The sequence below is a fragment of the Notothenia rossii genome (assembly GCF_949606895.1).
Source record: "Notothenia rossii genome assembly, chromosome: 5".
Lineage (NCBI taxonomy): Eukaryota > Metazoa > Chordata > Actinopteri > Perciformes > Nototheniidae > Notothenia > Notothenia rossii.
Genome location: NC_136903.1, coordinates 23,176,016 through 23,191,484, shown reverse-complemented (window position 1 = coordinate 23,191,484; position 15,469 = coordinate 23,176,016). Strand labels below are relative to the sequence as shown.

Genomic DNA, 15,469 nt, shown 5'->3' with positions numbered 1-15,469 from the left:
GTAATGTTAGTGGCACCATCTCACAGTCTGCTTATTCAGTGAGTTCAGAAAAATCTGCTGATGCCAGGAAAAACCTGGAATGGTTTGACCTGAGATGGATGAGAAAAGGGAAATTCAAAAAAGGAAAGCACTGAAGAGCAGAGGCCATCTGTTCAGTGGTCAGTTTCACTACTGAGACTCAGCTGTTGTTTGGATGGAGAAGACTAAATGCTGCTGGGGCTTTGGGGATTAGGTTTATATTGTTGAAGGACTTGGTACCTGATGATAAGACAGTTTTCATGCGGAAGATATTTAAAGAGGGAAATCAAAACATTCATGATTTTTTTTTTTTGCAAACTGCATCTTTTAATTTGAAGCCCAGTGAACTTCCCCTTTAAAAGTTGTCTGTGCCCAATGTTCTGGCATGGAGATGTAAATTATGAGGGGTTCAATGTCACATGGTTTTGGATTAAATGTGTCGTGGTCAGCACTTAGGGTCTGTAGTGAAATGTTAAAGGGTGTTTGTGAGGGGGGGCAGGTGCCTTCACACCTGTTGCTGACAGACACACATACCGCCTGAGGCCTCAGCTGGCTCTACATGTTAACGTCAGTAAAAGTATTCCCATGGCCTTTCCCTTAGAGTTTTTGTTATTGTTTGCGATCTTATCAGGCAAAATACTTTGAATGAATGCTCCTAAAGTAAGTCATTTTGGTTACAATTCACAATTTTGCTCTTTTTAAATGCTGTAGCTTATCTTACGAATCTATGTCTGTTCAACCACCAACGTTTAAAGTTTTCTATGACAACGTTTAAGGTTGCTGCAAAACAAAGACCTTTTTGTCTACCTTGTTGCTTATAATAAACACCAGATAGTAGCAGGTGGTCCCTAACCCTCGTGCTTTAATGCCTACAGTACATCCAAATGCTCAGACCGGCCTGTCTCTTGAGTCTGTTTATTTTATCTCCTATCATTCACTGCGCCTGCTAGGCATAACTGGCATATTATTCAAATCCAAACACCACTCTGATGCTGGTCTGGCAAACGTGAGGTGAGGCTGTTCTCTTTCTCTCTCTCTGTCTCTCGAGCAAATAATTCAGCCCTGACAACTGCTGAACAGCTGAGCCGGCTGTCTGTGCTCATGAGCCCTGGGAAGATGGGCAGACCAGGGTCAGTAAAGTTGTTGTACTGTGAGAAAAAAGGGAGGGGTTGAGGCTCCAGCAGAATAAGATTTCTGGTCTTACCAGTGGGTCTGGCTGCTCGTCTCCTTCTCTTTCCCTGGTGCTTTCTTGCTTCATGAGTGTTGGCACCAATGCAGCTATAGGCACACAGTGGCCGTTTCTCAATGTCGAGTAAACCTGCTGGTTTTCAAGTGACGTGACGTGGTATTTCAAGTATACCACGTCATCGAGTGGCGCTGAAGGACTGTTTAAATGCATGTTAAATGCCCAGCATTCTGCGCCACTCGATGACGTAGTACAGGACTGTCTCAGAAAATTAGAATATTGTGATAAAGTTCTTTATTTTCTGTAATGCAATTTAAAAAAAACAAAAATGTCATACATTCTGGATTCATTACAAATCAACTGAAATATTGCAAGCCTTTTATTATTTTAATATTGCTGATTATGGCATACAGCTTAAGAAAACTCAAAAATCCTATCTCAAAAAATTAGAATAGTTCCTCAGACCAAGTAAAAAAAAAAAAGATTTATAACAGCAAAACACAATCAAACATTTGAAAATGTCCATTAATGCACTCAGTACTTGGTTGGGAATCCTTTTGCACGGATTACTGCATCAATGCGGCGTGGCATGGAGGCAATCAGCCTGTGGCATTGCTGAGGTGTTATGGATGCCCAGGATGCTTCAATAGCGGCCTTTAGCTCATTAGCATTGTTGGGTCTGGTGTCTTTCAGCTTCTTCTTCACAATACCCCACATATTCTCTATGGGGTTCAGGTCAGGGGAATTTGCAGGCCAATCGAGGACAGTAATGCCATGGTCAGTACACCAGTTACTGGTGGTTTTGGCACTGTGGGCAGGTGCCAGATCATGCTGGAAAATGAATTCCTCATCTCCATAGAGCTTTTCAGCAGACGGAAGCATGTAGTGCTCTAAAATCTCTTGGTACACAGCTGCATTTACTCTGGGCTTGATGAAACACAGTGGACCAACACCAGCAGCTGACATGGCTCCCCAAACCATCGCTGACTGTGGGAACTTCACACTGGATTTCAAGCAACTTGGATTTTGCTCCTCTCCAGCCTTTCTCCAGACTCTGGCGCCTTGACTTCCAAATGAAATACAAAACTTGCTTTCGTCTGAAAAGAGGACTTTGGACCACTGTGCAACTGTCCAGTGCTTCTTTTCCTTAGCCCAAGTCAGACGCCTCTTCCGTTGTCTTGAGTTCAGAAGTGGCTTGACCATGGGAATACGGCTATTGTAGCCCATTTCCCGGACACGTCTTTGAACAGTGACTTTTGATACCTGGACTCCAGCTTCAGTCCACTGTCTTTGAAGCTCCCCCAAATTCTGGAAGCGACTCTTCTTCACAATGCTGTTAAGGCTGCGGTCATCTCTCTTGGTTGTGCAGCGTTTCCTGCCACATTTCCCCCTTCCAACAGACTTTTTGTGGATGTGCTTTGAAACTGCACTCTGTGAACAGCTTGCTCTTTGAGAAATTTCTTTTTGTGTCTTACCCTCCTGATGGAGGGTGTCAATGACGGTCCTCTGGACAGCATTCAGATCAGCAGTCTTCCCCATACTTGTGATTTAGTTTACTGAACCAAGCTGAGTGTTTTTCAAGGCTCAGGAAACCCTTGCAGGTGTTTCGAGTTAATTAGACGATTCAAGTGATTCGTTGAACACCCTACTAGTATACTTTTTCATGATATTCTAATATTTAGAGATAGGATATTTGAGTTTTCTTAAGCTGTATGCCATAATCAGCAATATTAAAATAATAAAAGGCTTGCAATATTTCAGTTGATTTGTAATGAATCCAGAATGTATGACATTTTTGTTTTTTTAATTGCATTACAGAAAATAAAGAACTTTATCACAATATTCAAATTTTCTGAGACAGTCCTGTATACTTGAAATAGTGGCTCTGCAGCAGGTTTACTCGACATTGAGAAACGGCCAGTTAGAGACGCGAATGACTTCCTGCATACATGTACACACATATTATGGAACGTGAAGTCCCATGACTGTCCCTCTGTGTCATATATATGTTCTTTCCCCCTTTTATATACATTTTCCAGTGGTTCAAGGTTAAAAATGAACCTGTCTGAGTCTGAAAATACACCACTGGATTGTTTGTTGGTCCAACGTTGAGGAGAGCAAATGTTTGGAAGGATTCCTTGGAACCATTTCACTGCACAGATTTTTGCCGAGGTTAAGCAGTTCAGTCCAAACCGTTCAGATCCACTCTCAGTCTGACCTGAGCTGACACATTCTTTGGATTTAAATTTACCATGGAGAGTTGGGACAATGTTTTCTTTAAGATACAGTATACATATCAGTGTACCATTAATTTAATGTCACACTGAGAATATTTGGCCTCAAAAAATAGTCTAATCATGGCAAACCGTTTTGTCATCTGAAGCTATGGGCACACCAACAGGAAGTTGCTGATGGCCTTGTGGCTTCTATCTTCACACGCGGGCTCCTTATAGATTTCAGCATATGTCTACTTTTGAAGAAAAACTATTTGTACAATTTGTTAGTTTGGTTAATGTTCCTCTTGGGTTTTGGTGATGGATAAGTAAGTAATACAGTTTATAATATTAAGCTGATATAATGGTGAGACGTATTCTTCTGTTCTATAAGTAGTCTTTTTATTATCCCAAGTGATGACAATGATGGCTGTTCTGTGTTCCTTCCAGCCTAGCCCTGCCCTTTTGTTGAGCTGCACTCTGACCTCAACTCGAATGGGTCATGTGTTCATGTGTTCATGTGTCATGTCCAAGGACTTATCAAGTTAACTTAAACCTTTATTTTATGTCAGAACATGTCCAAACAGAAGCTTTCCTCTCTGCTATAGGCAAGCAAAACTCGGACTTGAGTGCCGATTTTCGGGACTCGTGACTCTACTCGGACTCGCGCACTGATTGTACGCGACACTTGAACTCGTAAATTCTCGCGCTTCTCCGACTTGGACTCGGACTCGGACTCGAGCAAGTTTTCTCTGGATGTCCTCTATCCCTGCGTGTGCACCTGCTAGGCGAGTTCACCTACTGGGCCCCGCTATTCCAGTCTAAAGATGTCTAGAGACACACCTCGCATCGTGCTGTATGCTTTCACACATTCTGCTTCCACATTGGAAAAGAGCAGCGCAAAATGCTCGTTATGTGAAAAAAATATTGAAGAGGAGGCTCCGTAACACTCCAAGGATCGAGTTCAGACATATAGGCTGTCTTGAACACTATCATCAGAGTAACGTGATCTAATAAATAAATAAAGATTCAGCCGATAACACGAAAGCACATGGCTACTTAACATGCAGAATGACGTCATTTTGCATGCTAAGTAGCCATGTGCTTTCTGGGGCTTAATCTTTATCAGTAAACCGATTTAACCGGTAAAAGTTCCTTCAAAATAAGAGTCCCGATCTTATTACTATCAAAATAAAAGTGCAAAACGAAAACTTTACCATAGGAAAATATTGACATACAAATATAATCACTTCTCTAAAAGGTAACTCATTTTGAATATAGTTAAACATATTATAGGTAATTTACAATAATAATATTAATATTAGTAATAAGCTTTATATTTGTATAGCACCTATTACAAGAATTGTAGCCAAACTCGCTTCACAGTAGTTCAATAGACAGATTAGTATGAGATGATAAAAGCAATGTAGAGGAGCAGCTACATTTCAACACATATATCCACTAAGATTAATACATGAAGACTTGTGACTCTGACTTGACTTGGACTCTTCTTAGGGGACTTGGACTCGGACTCGAACACAGGTAATGATGACTCGGACACTCCTTGGGTGACTCGGACTTGACTACAACTCTCCCTTGGTGACTCAGACTTGGACTCGGACTCGAAGAGTGGTGACTCGAGAGTGACTTGGACTCGTGAATTGGTGACTTGACTACAACACTGCAGTAATATGGTTTATGCTCTTTTTTTTTATTTTTAAAAAGCCATTTTTGTCTGCTTTCTTCCAGTTTTTGACATGAAGAAAGACATAGACACATTGATAGCAGAGGAACGAGCTGAAATCCTCGCTAAATATGATAAGGTAAGCGTGTGAACAGGAAAACCATCACCTCACTCTGACAATACTCAGAACATGTATGATGAACACAAATAACAGAGTTGAAGTTAATGGTTCAGTTGGAGGAAACTAAACGGCAGAGCATTTCCCTGCCGTTTCTCTGGGACACATTTTAGAAATATGTTATAGTGAACCATAAGAATCTGTTTAGTGTTCATTGTCCTTAGCTAGCATATTACATGTATTGTACTTGTTCATCTATATCACAATGCAGCCCACAAACACACAACCATAAGTCACTTTCTAAACTGTTTGTTTTGCACATATTTTCTAATAGGTGTTATGGTTTGTGACTGTTTCAGGGCAGGCAGGAGGGGGTCAAGATTGACCCCTGGGAGGATGCTGACTACAGCATCTACAAGGTCACTGACCGCTTCGGCTTCCTGCAGTAAGTTACCTGACTTAAAGCTCTGACAGGCCTCTTGTGGCAGTTTGAATTATAGCAGAATACCTTCATTTGTATCTAGATTGTCTTTTTCCCTCTTCCCCTTTTTTCTTCACCATATTATGACGTCTTATATTGGTGCTAAACTTAGATGATCCTCTGTGTGCCTATTACTTATACATGTTCTGCTTTTTCTACTCCAGTGAGGAGGAGCTGCCAACACCCAGTGCGCTTGAAGAGAAGGTATTATCTATTTTAAACATGCGTAGAAAGTCCAGATTTGGACTTTCAATATAATATATTTACATCGGTTGACACAGTGGATAACATGTATGTTTATCTTTCCTCTCCCCAGCAAAAGCAGCTGGAGATAGAGCGAGTGGAGAAATGGCTCAAAATGTCGAAGAAGTGGGAGAAGTACAAGAACAGTGAAAAAGTGAGTTACTCACCAGTGGTGGACAAAACCAACATCTCAATTTAGCCCTTTTTTTCCTGCTTCGAGGACTTGATGTATCTTTTAATAATCTGTTTTCCATTCCCCTTTTAGCCTCAACTTCTTCCTTCTCCACAGCGTAGACAGTTAAAGCATAAGTGCCCATTATGACTTCTTGTCATTTAAAAGAGCTAACATCCCATAAAGCAGCATTTATAAGTGACCCTCTGCCTCTCTCTTGTAGTTGTTGTGGTGAAGACTGTCTCTTTATGTTTAGAGAGACCCCATTTATGTCTGCTCATATGTCACATGTGTTTCAGTTGGTGAAGCGTGTATATAAAGGCATCCCTCTGCAGCTGAGAGGCCAGGCCTGGGCCTTGCTTTTGGACGTAGAGAAAGTCAAACAAGAAAATGTTGGAAAATACGAGGTAGGAATCTTAAAACGGATCACAGTTTCTCTCAAAATAGGGTACCATGTTAGGATACATTCTGACATCTAGCCTCTAAAACATTTTCCTCCATCTATTCTCCAGAGAATGAAGCTGCAGGCTCGTAACTTCTCCACTGAGATCAAACAGATCGACTTGGACGTCAACCGAACGTTCAGGAACCACATCATGTTCATGGACCGCTTTGGAGTCAAGTAAGTTCCTAGCTTGGCTCAGCAGAAATATGCGTCTAGGGCCTATATTCCAATTTATTTCAGAAACCCTGTTGAATTTGTTACCGTCATAACAAATGTCTTCAAACCTTTTTTCTTCTTATTTTCTTTGTCACTCTGCATGTTCAGGTTCGCCCTTGCTAAGTGAGCAGAGTGTGACCTCTGACTTGAGGCAGCCCCACACACACTCAGGCACACACACAAAACCAAAGCGGTGGTTTCCTCCTCACTGTGTTTTATTAGCCTTCCTGTCAGTGTGAGCAAAACCCCACAGGAAATGGCATTTATACAGAAATGTGCACCAACATCAAGTGAACAGAATGACAAAGCCCACAAAGCTCAAACATTTGAAATAGAAAGTTTGAACATAACTTAAATTATGTTCCGAACACAGTTGTGAGACAGCTGTGAGTTTGAACATCTGTAAGGTTTGTCGGTGTAAACTCTGACTCGGTGCTCTCCTCTTTGTAACGTGTTTCCCCGTCAAATTCAAAGCCATGGAGTCCAAACAGACCAAAACACCGCTCCATCCTGTCTCACTGCCCACTCCTTCCCTGCAGTTCAACAGCTGTCTCACTCACACAGAGACACTGACCGCTATTTAAAGCTGCTTTTCCTGTCTCTGTCTATAAGTCATGTATTTACTATAGAGGCCTGGAGGGGAGACATCCTCTCTCTTCTGCATTTGTATTTGTTAATGCCACTTCTCCGCTCGGATACACATTCACACACACACAGAAGCAGCCTTGTTTTCACTGTGTGAAACAGTAGAGACTCCAGATGTAGTCAGCCATGCAGCACGCCACCCTATGGACATAGACACTGCTGTTTTGTAGAGCTGCAATAATTAGTCAACTTATCGAGAAAAAGTAATCACCAAATATTCCGATTTTTGATGTATCATGCATAAATGTCAGAAAATGCTGCTTTTAAGCATCTCAAATATTGAATAAATTAAGCAGAATACCTTTGTTTTCTAAAGACAAACAAGACGTTTAAAAAAAAATTAGGAACTGGGGTGGAGTGTTTGACAATTTTCTGATATTTTATTGACCAAATGATTTATCAATGAATATAGAAATTAATATTCAGATGAATTGATATTGGAAATAATCAATAGTTGCTGCCTTGGTGCTTTGAAAGAAGTGATTTGATGAAAGTTATTGCAGCTTTATGTTGATCCCTTAAAACCTACAATATATTCGGCAAAGACCTTGCACACACACCCTGCATTAAAACACACACACACACACACACACACACACACACACACACACACACACACACACACACACACACACACACACACACACACACACACACACACACACACACACATACACACAGATTATGCAAACAGTAGAATGATAAAATGGTTAGCCTCCCCAGAAATATTTGCAGCTGTTCAAAGTCTGTCCGTGTTGATGGATGGAGTTAATTTGAGGATAAGGTGGTTGAGAAATCATCAGTTATGCGGCCTCTGGGAGTTTTCATGGAATTTACTGCAAGCATTGTTTCAGCTTGCTCGATTGTTGCACATCCTAATTTTAACCGGTGGTTTCTCTGTTCCCTCTCTAGGCAGCAGGCCCTGTTTCACGTACTAGCAGCTTACTCTGTCTACAACACGGTAAGTGTGTTAGTGTGTAGATGTGTGCATTGAAAGGTGTGTATTACATAATACGCGCAGCACGTCAGTGGAGCAACAGTGTGTTTCCATACAGCGAAGAACAGGCCAAGTACTCTAAACCCATCTGTTCTCTTGTTTAGAGCCCTGGGTGAGATTTTGTATGTATGAGTGTGGTGCTGCATGAATGTTCAGCAACACAGTGTGACAGTCAGACCACCAGCAAACCAATAGTCAGCAGTCACATCGTGAGACCCAGTTCCTCTTTTATTATGTGTCGTTTAACAGTTGAGGAAACAAAATAAAACGGTTTTGTTGATTTAAAATACTTCGTCAACACAAAAATTACACGTTTTTTTCCACCTCAAGTACTTATTTGTCTTAACCAGGCAGTTTCATCCATTGTTTTAATTGACACCATTTATATCTAATCTTACCAGTCTTTTGCTTTATAATATTGCATTTAAAATGCATATGCGCGTACTGAGGTTAGACATAATGATGATTATGGCCCCTTTACTTTCTCCACCCAAAGCCAGAGTTTGACTCTGTAGGCAGAAATCTGGCTTTTATAACTAAGTAGGAATGTTCCGTGTCAATAAGTATTTACTGAAATATAGTACATGCATGCATGTATCTGTATCTCAGCATATGCATGTGGATTAATCTGTGTATATTAATTTGCGTGTAAGCACAGATTGCTTCCGTTTGGTATTACCATTCAAAGAGAGCACATTATTCCCATCACACGAACACAGTCATGTTTTTTCTGATTCAGCTCTGGAGTCTGTCAATGTGCGATAGAGGTGAGCCAGAGGAAATGGGCATGTGCTGCTCTCTTTTTGCCTCCTCACACACTGCTCAGAAGAATCTGGGTCAGTGGGAGAGAGCGAGAGAGAAAAGGGAGGGAGGGGGGAGTGTGTTTGCCGTTTTGCCTATGTGATGATAGTGAAGAATGTGGAGAATGTGGTCGTTTAACCTGAATGTTACCCTGATTATATTTACTGTATTTCCTTGAAAGGATACTCCGGAGTGTCCTTTTCTGTCTGCACCATCAATCTGCCTTAATATGGACAAATACCAAGTGTGTGTCTGCTTTTGTGTATCTGTGCTTGCCAAGGGTGATGTGTTTAGCTTAAATAATTGGATCATTGTGGAGTCAAATTGGCAGAAAGCCAAGTTAAGGACACCAAATGACTATGAATGTGTAGCTACAGTAAATATTTGAACAATCTTCGGTAAAAGTGTTTATAATGTCGATGCAGCGCGTAAGGTTTTAACACACATCCACAGTCTGGCTTCAGACCGCATCAGACATTCAGGTGCTCTCATGTCTCGGCCAGTGTGTGTCTGTGTGTGTGTGGGCTCTATTAAATTATGAATTGTCCCATTCTGTTTAATTGAACCTGTCTCTGCTGTGTGTCCCCCAGGAGGTGAGCTACTGCCAGGGGATGAGTCAGATCGCTGCCATCTTGCTCATGTACCTGAATGAGGAAGAGGCCTTCTGGGCTCTGTCGCAGCTCCTCACCAACAGCAAACATGCCATGCACGGTGAGAGAGGGAGGAATGAGGACAGGGAGGAAAAAAACAGGGCTGATTAATGTTGAGACATATCAACTAACATAAGTCAAAGTCAACTTTATTGTCAATCTTTCAGTTTGTGTGTACAGACAGAGAGATCGAAATACCGTTTCCCACAATCCCTAATGCAATACAAATATATTTAAAAATATGTATGCAAATATGTAAATACCTATATATCCACAATCAAAAGACACATTTATACATATGAACACATTAAGACCTAAATGAAAGCACAGCAATCAATATATACAAAAGAACAGTCACTTCTATACCTTTTGAGAATGTACATCAGTGCAAGACTGTCCATAGCAGCGACAACACAACACCTATTGATAAGGACAAAAGTGTGTGTCCATTTTGAAACTGTAACTCAATCCATACTCAGATTTGTTAACATGTACACTCATCTCTATGTGCGCATAACATTAGTAAGTGTGAACTCAACAGTGTATTGAAAACAGTTCCCCTTTTTTATATAAGCTTCTCAATTAATTAATTAATTCTAGATATGATATTGTAAACTCTCCACACATTTTCATATAATATTGCTAAATATTAGGCTTCTAGGAATGGTTTACCAAATTCCCATAAACCAAAGCTTAATGTGAGTCAAAGAAAATTAACCAAATGTTCCAAATAATCAAAGGACCTAAATTATTTTGTCACGCTTTCTCAGTGCCCTTCAGCAATCTTTGAAAGAGGGGAAAATAGTAAATATCATGAATCTACTATTCCCATGCACCAGTATGGCCTGCTGATGTGTGTTTTTCTCGCCTTGCTAGGGTTTTTTATCCCGGGATTTCCTAAGCTGCACCGTTTCCAGGCCCACCATGAGCTGATCCTCTCCAAAATGCTCCCGAAGCTGAAAAAACACCTGGTAAGTTAAAATACGTCTGACCATGCAGGAGAAACAAGGAGCTGATGTATTGCTCAGAAGGTCTGCGGTCGATTAGTATGCTTAATTTCTCATTATTTGATGAATCTACATTGCAGAAGGCCACATGTTCAGAATGTTAGTGCAAGTGCAAGAGTTAGATTTATGACTCAGGACAGTTTATGAGGCGTGAGCTCCCATATTCCTCATTCATTCTCCCAAACAGGACAAGGAGCAGATGACATCAGGGATTTACACCACCAAATGGTTTCTGCAGTGCTTCATTGACAGGGTGAGTATTTGACTCAAATCCTCCTTAAATGCTCTTCCCTGTTTGTACCAGACATATTCTGCATTTTAATCATTCATCAGAATTTCATTGTGCATCCCATCTGTGTTTTTTTTAGTGCTTTATTTTTTTAATCTGCTGCTGCGTGTCTTACATAACAGACCCCGTTCACCCTCACCCTGCGTTTATGGGACATCTACATACTGGAGGGAGAGAAGACGCTAAGCGCCATGGCTTACACAACCCTCAAGTTACACAAGAGTGAGTAAAAAGAAAATAACTATCTCCCGTGCAGCGTTGAACGCATCAAACCAGTTTTATGCCCAGATACAGCCCCAGCTGCTGTTGCTATACCAGTGAGCGTAGCGCCGCACGCTGCCTCACGCTTGGCTGCCTCCTAACTGGATGGCTTACATAATGCAAGTGGCCGGTTGCTGTGGAGAAGAACGGAAAGCTGACTTTTCATTGGACGCCTGCACAAGCTTAGCCTCAGCACAGTTGTATTCCTGCAAAGCAGCTCTTTTGATGTGGCACTTCTTGACTTGGTGTCTTAAAGTTAAGACTGGGTTGAAGCGGTGTATTCAACATCATTTATGCTCATCACATAGGTTCACTAGTGACCTCATTGATTAGAAAGGCAAGTCGATTAATAAAGCGAATTTCAATAACCAGGCAATTTAAAGTGCTTTACAAGAAAACATTAAAAGCATTTAGACATAGCAAATAGTGCAAAAGAAAAACATGACAACATGTATAGAAAAATATGTTTAAGAAGTCATTAACAAGCCATGAGAAGACAAAATGATACAAGCTGAACTAGAATACAAGAATAACAAACTACAGTGTAAGATACGAATAGTTCTTTGGTTTTATAAAAGGCAGCGACAAAAAGAATAGTCACCTTTTTTTCTGACTGTATTGTGTGTGTGTGTGACCAATCAGAGCGCCTGCAGAAGCTTCCGATGGAGGACCTGAGGGAATTCATCCAGGAGCAGCTGGAGGTTTCGTTCTTCCTGCATGATGATGTTGTGGTTGAACAGCTTCAGGCTTCTATGTCAGAACTTCGTAGTAAAAAGCTGGACCAACCTCCTCCAGGTGCAGTTTTTATTCTTATTCCCTCTCCATGTAAAGCTGTCTAAATTATCCTAAGGTATATTTATTTTCACCTTTTGTTGATTTATTTCATTATTTTCTTATTTTAGCCAAATCAGAGGAGGTGCCAAAGAAACCTCTGGGTCAGGAGAGACCGGTCGCCCTCCTGCCTAAGCAGCCTGACTCTCCTCTGGAGGTCAAAGTAAACCTGCAGCCTCACAGTCCCCCCACCACAGAGGGCCCTCAGATGGACAGCATCACCCGCCAGCAGACCCCGTCTCCTGCAGACATGAGAACCCCTCCTCTGGCTTCCCCTGAGCCCGTTGTAGTCCACACACAACGAACACCTTCTCCGATAAGGCCTTGCAGGAAACCTCCGCTACCTCCAAAAGCAGAAAAACCCTGTGCTGAGGCCGGGCCGGACCGAGAGGGGAAGGGGACGCTTCCTGAGGTAAGACACACCGAAAATGTTCTTCAGAGCCAGCCTGGAGACCCCCAGACCCAGGAGGAGCCCGTTGATTGGCCCCCGCCCTATGAGCCTCCTGCCTTTGAAGCTGTGCAGACTGACGCAGAGATCATGGACCTCCCAGATCTGCCGCCTCCACCTTTCTTCTACACCGACCCGGTTGACGGCGCATCTCCCTGCCCGGCTGTCTCAGAGACCCCGTGGCACCCTCCTTCCCCCCGCTCAGCCCCACCACTGGTCACCCGAACAAAGCCAAAACCATGCCTGAAGCCACCCACGTCTCTTGACCTCACACAGAGAAAACCCCCTCCCTCGAAGCCTACCCCTCCCCGTGCCCTCACCACATCCTCCACTTCCTCCCCCAGACCTCCCCCAAAGCCGACCAAGTTCCCCGTCTCTCTCTACGTCCCGGTGCCAGCGGGCGACAGACGGCCCTCCAACACCTCGCAGTACGACAACCTATCGGAGGCCGAGGAGGACGAGCGCTGCCTGGAGAGGCTGCTGGGCTCCACGCCTGAGGAAACTCACGGCATCCCCCCCCACACCACAGACAGAGACTATGACCCCACTCTCTACACTCCACCTCCTGCGTTCATCCCTCCCTCACCTTCTCTCGGACCTCCCCCGCTGTGCGCCCTCCCCAGTCTGCCTCAGGAGCCAGAGTACGAGGGGGAGGACAGCTGGGTGGAGGACTCCATCATCCCCCCTCCTCCCGCCAGTTTTGCTGACCGGCTCACTTCCTTCGAGTGTGGCGCTGCCAGCTGCTCGGACACACAGAGAGTCGCCTCGCCCAGAGCCTCACCCAGAGCCGCCTCACCCAGAGCCGCCTCACCCAGTTACTCTAAGCCTTTCTCTCGGGGCCCCAGGGACCATTCTGCTTTCCCAGCACCACTGTTGTACACAGGGTCCCCACCAGGCCACCCCAGGCCCTCAGGACAGTCCTCCGTGGGGGGGGCCCTGGTCCGATCCAGCCCAGACTTTTGCAGGATGCCTCCAGGTGGACAGCCACTGCCCAAATCAGTGACCTTTTGAAGTCTCATTCGAGTGTTTCTGATTTATGCCAATATGATTCAGACTTCCTGTCAATGCTTGATTCGTTTTCAAAGCGGTTAAAAGGCCAGTAGCTATTCAGTGTGTCAAAGATTTGTGTGTGTTTGTTTGAAAGGACTTTTTTCATCGATTTGTACAGATTTATGTAATACCGTCACCTTTTTTTGTAAGGGCAGGTAACTTTTTTTAAGTGTCAAACTTCTATTTAAAACTGCTGTCCGTGTTACTGTTTGCTGCACAAAAAGTGAGTGTATTATCTCGCCTGCTTGTTAGTGTGTGAGACCAGATTCAGTCTTTAATACGATGGGTGATTATAAGAAATGTACACAGATATAAGGGGAACTACTGTAATACTAGCTTTGAATTACAACCGGTGCTTCATCTGCAGTTAGTTTCATTTTGTTCCAACAGAAGTGTCTTAACCTGACTGCAGATCAACACAAGGGCTTTTGAGGCTGCAGAGTAAGCTCATCTTTGCTGAAGCACCCAAAGCCTATACATTTATACTGTGTTTGTTGGTCAACTGTGAGCAGGCTCACAACTGAAATGAACAATTATTAATATACAAGTTTCTGTATAGCTTAAGATCAATACTTGATAATAAAGGACTTCTTGCATCTAAGTTAAGCTTCAGATAAAGTTGTAACCACCAGCAACAGGAAATACGAGGTGCAATAAGTCACTGGTGTAAATACAGAAGGTAGTTCAATTCACATGAAACATATTTTGCCCCATACAGGATGCAGTGGGTTCTTCGCTGCTTTTTTAAATTCTAAAATCGACCCAGTAGGATGACCAATTTAAAGAGGTGGTTTCAGTGCTATTTCTGTTTGTCTGATTTCACAGCAACAATGTACTGTTCCATGTGAATTTACACACATGCATCAAAGCTAAAGAAAAGGGAAATATCAGACTTAAAGGAAGGATATTATGAATGCGACATATTATCAGCACAAACAGCCACAGTAAAAATCCATATCACAATATGTATTAAGAGTAGGTCCATCTAGTGGTTGGAAGTGTTACAGTAACTTACTTCAAGCTTTAAAATGAAGTCCTTGCTAGTGACAGGAGGCTTTTACGAAAAATAATTCTGACATAAAATGCTACCTATAATGTTTATTTATGAATGTGCACATAGTAAGCTAGATTTAAGAATAAAAGGACAGAGCCCATGTTAATGTTCTATTCTGTCAAGGGACCAGGGAAAGTAACAAACGAAAGCTGATTTCTTTCATATGCATAGCCATATTTTAGAGCCATATATGTAGAAACTGGTGTCCATTTGTTTTGAGAAGAAAAAGTGATTGAGGAATGGAAGTTGAGCCATATCATATTTTACAAGGACCTAATATTAAAAATGTTTATATAGTTTCATGCAATTATATATTACATTATATTCTGTCTAAACATCTGTTGTATTTTTTGCACTGACCTTTGTCTTCACCAAAAGGTTTCGTAATCCTCTAAGTATTACGTTGATTTCTAATGGAGTTCCATGTTACTGCTAAAAAATCATTTCCATCTTGTGATGTTACCAGATGTGTTATGGTTTGTTCATTAGCTTTGGTCTCGCTTCTACGTTTCTCAGGCTTCTTTAGTCATGTGACCTGACCACCATTTGCATCATCACTGCTCCTTTTATAGACCTGGTTAACATCAGTTAGGGCTCAGACCAAAGTTTATGTACATTTATGCAACTTCTTATTTGAGTTTTATAAAGAGATAAACCTTA

The 15,469-nt window shown here is 42.2% G+C and overlaps 1 protein-coding gene across 2 annotated transcripts in view; it reads left to right on the top strand.

Moving 5' to 3' along the window:
• LOC307040199 (uncharacterized protein) overlaps positions 1 to 15,469 on the top strand; it is a 25,062-nt gene extending 9,593 nt beyond the window's left edge. For both annotated transcript variants that reach the window (XM_079682813.1, XM_079682814.1), the window contains exons 2-14: positions 5,167 to 5,240; positions 5,579 to 5,664; positions 5,865 to 5,904; positions 6,017 to 6,097; positions 6,415 to 6,522; positions 6,628 to 6,737; positions 8,334 to 8,382; positions 9,810 to 9,930; positions 10,746 to 10,840; positions 11,064 to 11,129; positions 11,288 to 11,387; positions 12,069 to 12,221; positions 12,329 to 15,469. In XM_079682813.1, coding sequence (XP_079538939.1) covers positions 5,167 to 5,240; positions 5,579 to 5,664; positions 5,865 to 5,904; positions 6,017 to 6,097; positions 6,415 to 6,522; positions 6,628 to 6,737; positions 8,334 to 8,382; positions 9,810 to 9,930; positions 10,746 to 10,840; positions 11,064 to 11,129; positions 11,288 to 11,387; positions 12,069 to 12,221; positions 12,329 to 13,716 — 2,471 coding nt within the window. In that variant the 3' untranslated portion in view covers positions 13,717 to 15,469. The remainder of the gene's footprint in view (positions 1 to 5,166; positions 5,241 to 5,578; positions 5,665 to 5,864; positions 5,905 to 6,016; positions 6,098 to 6,414; positions 6,523 to 6,627; positions 6,738 to 8,333; positions 8,383 to 9,809; positions 9,931 to 10,745; positions 10,841 to 11,063; positions 11,130 to 11,287; positions 11,388 to 12,068; positions 12,222 to 12,328) is intronic.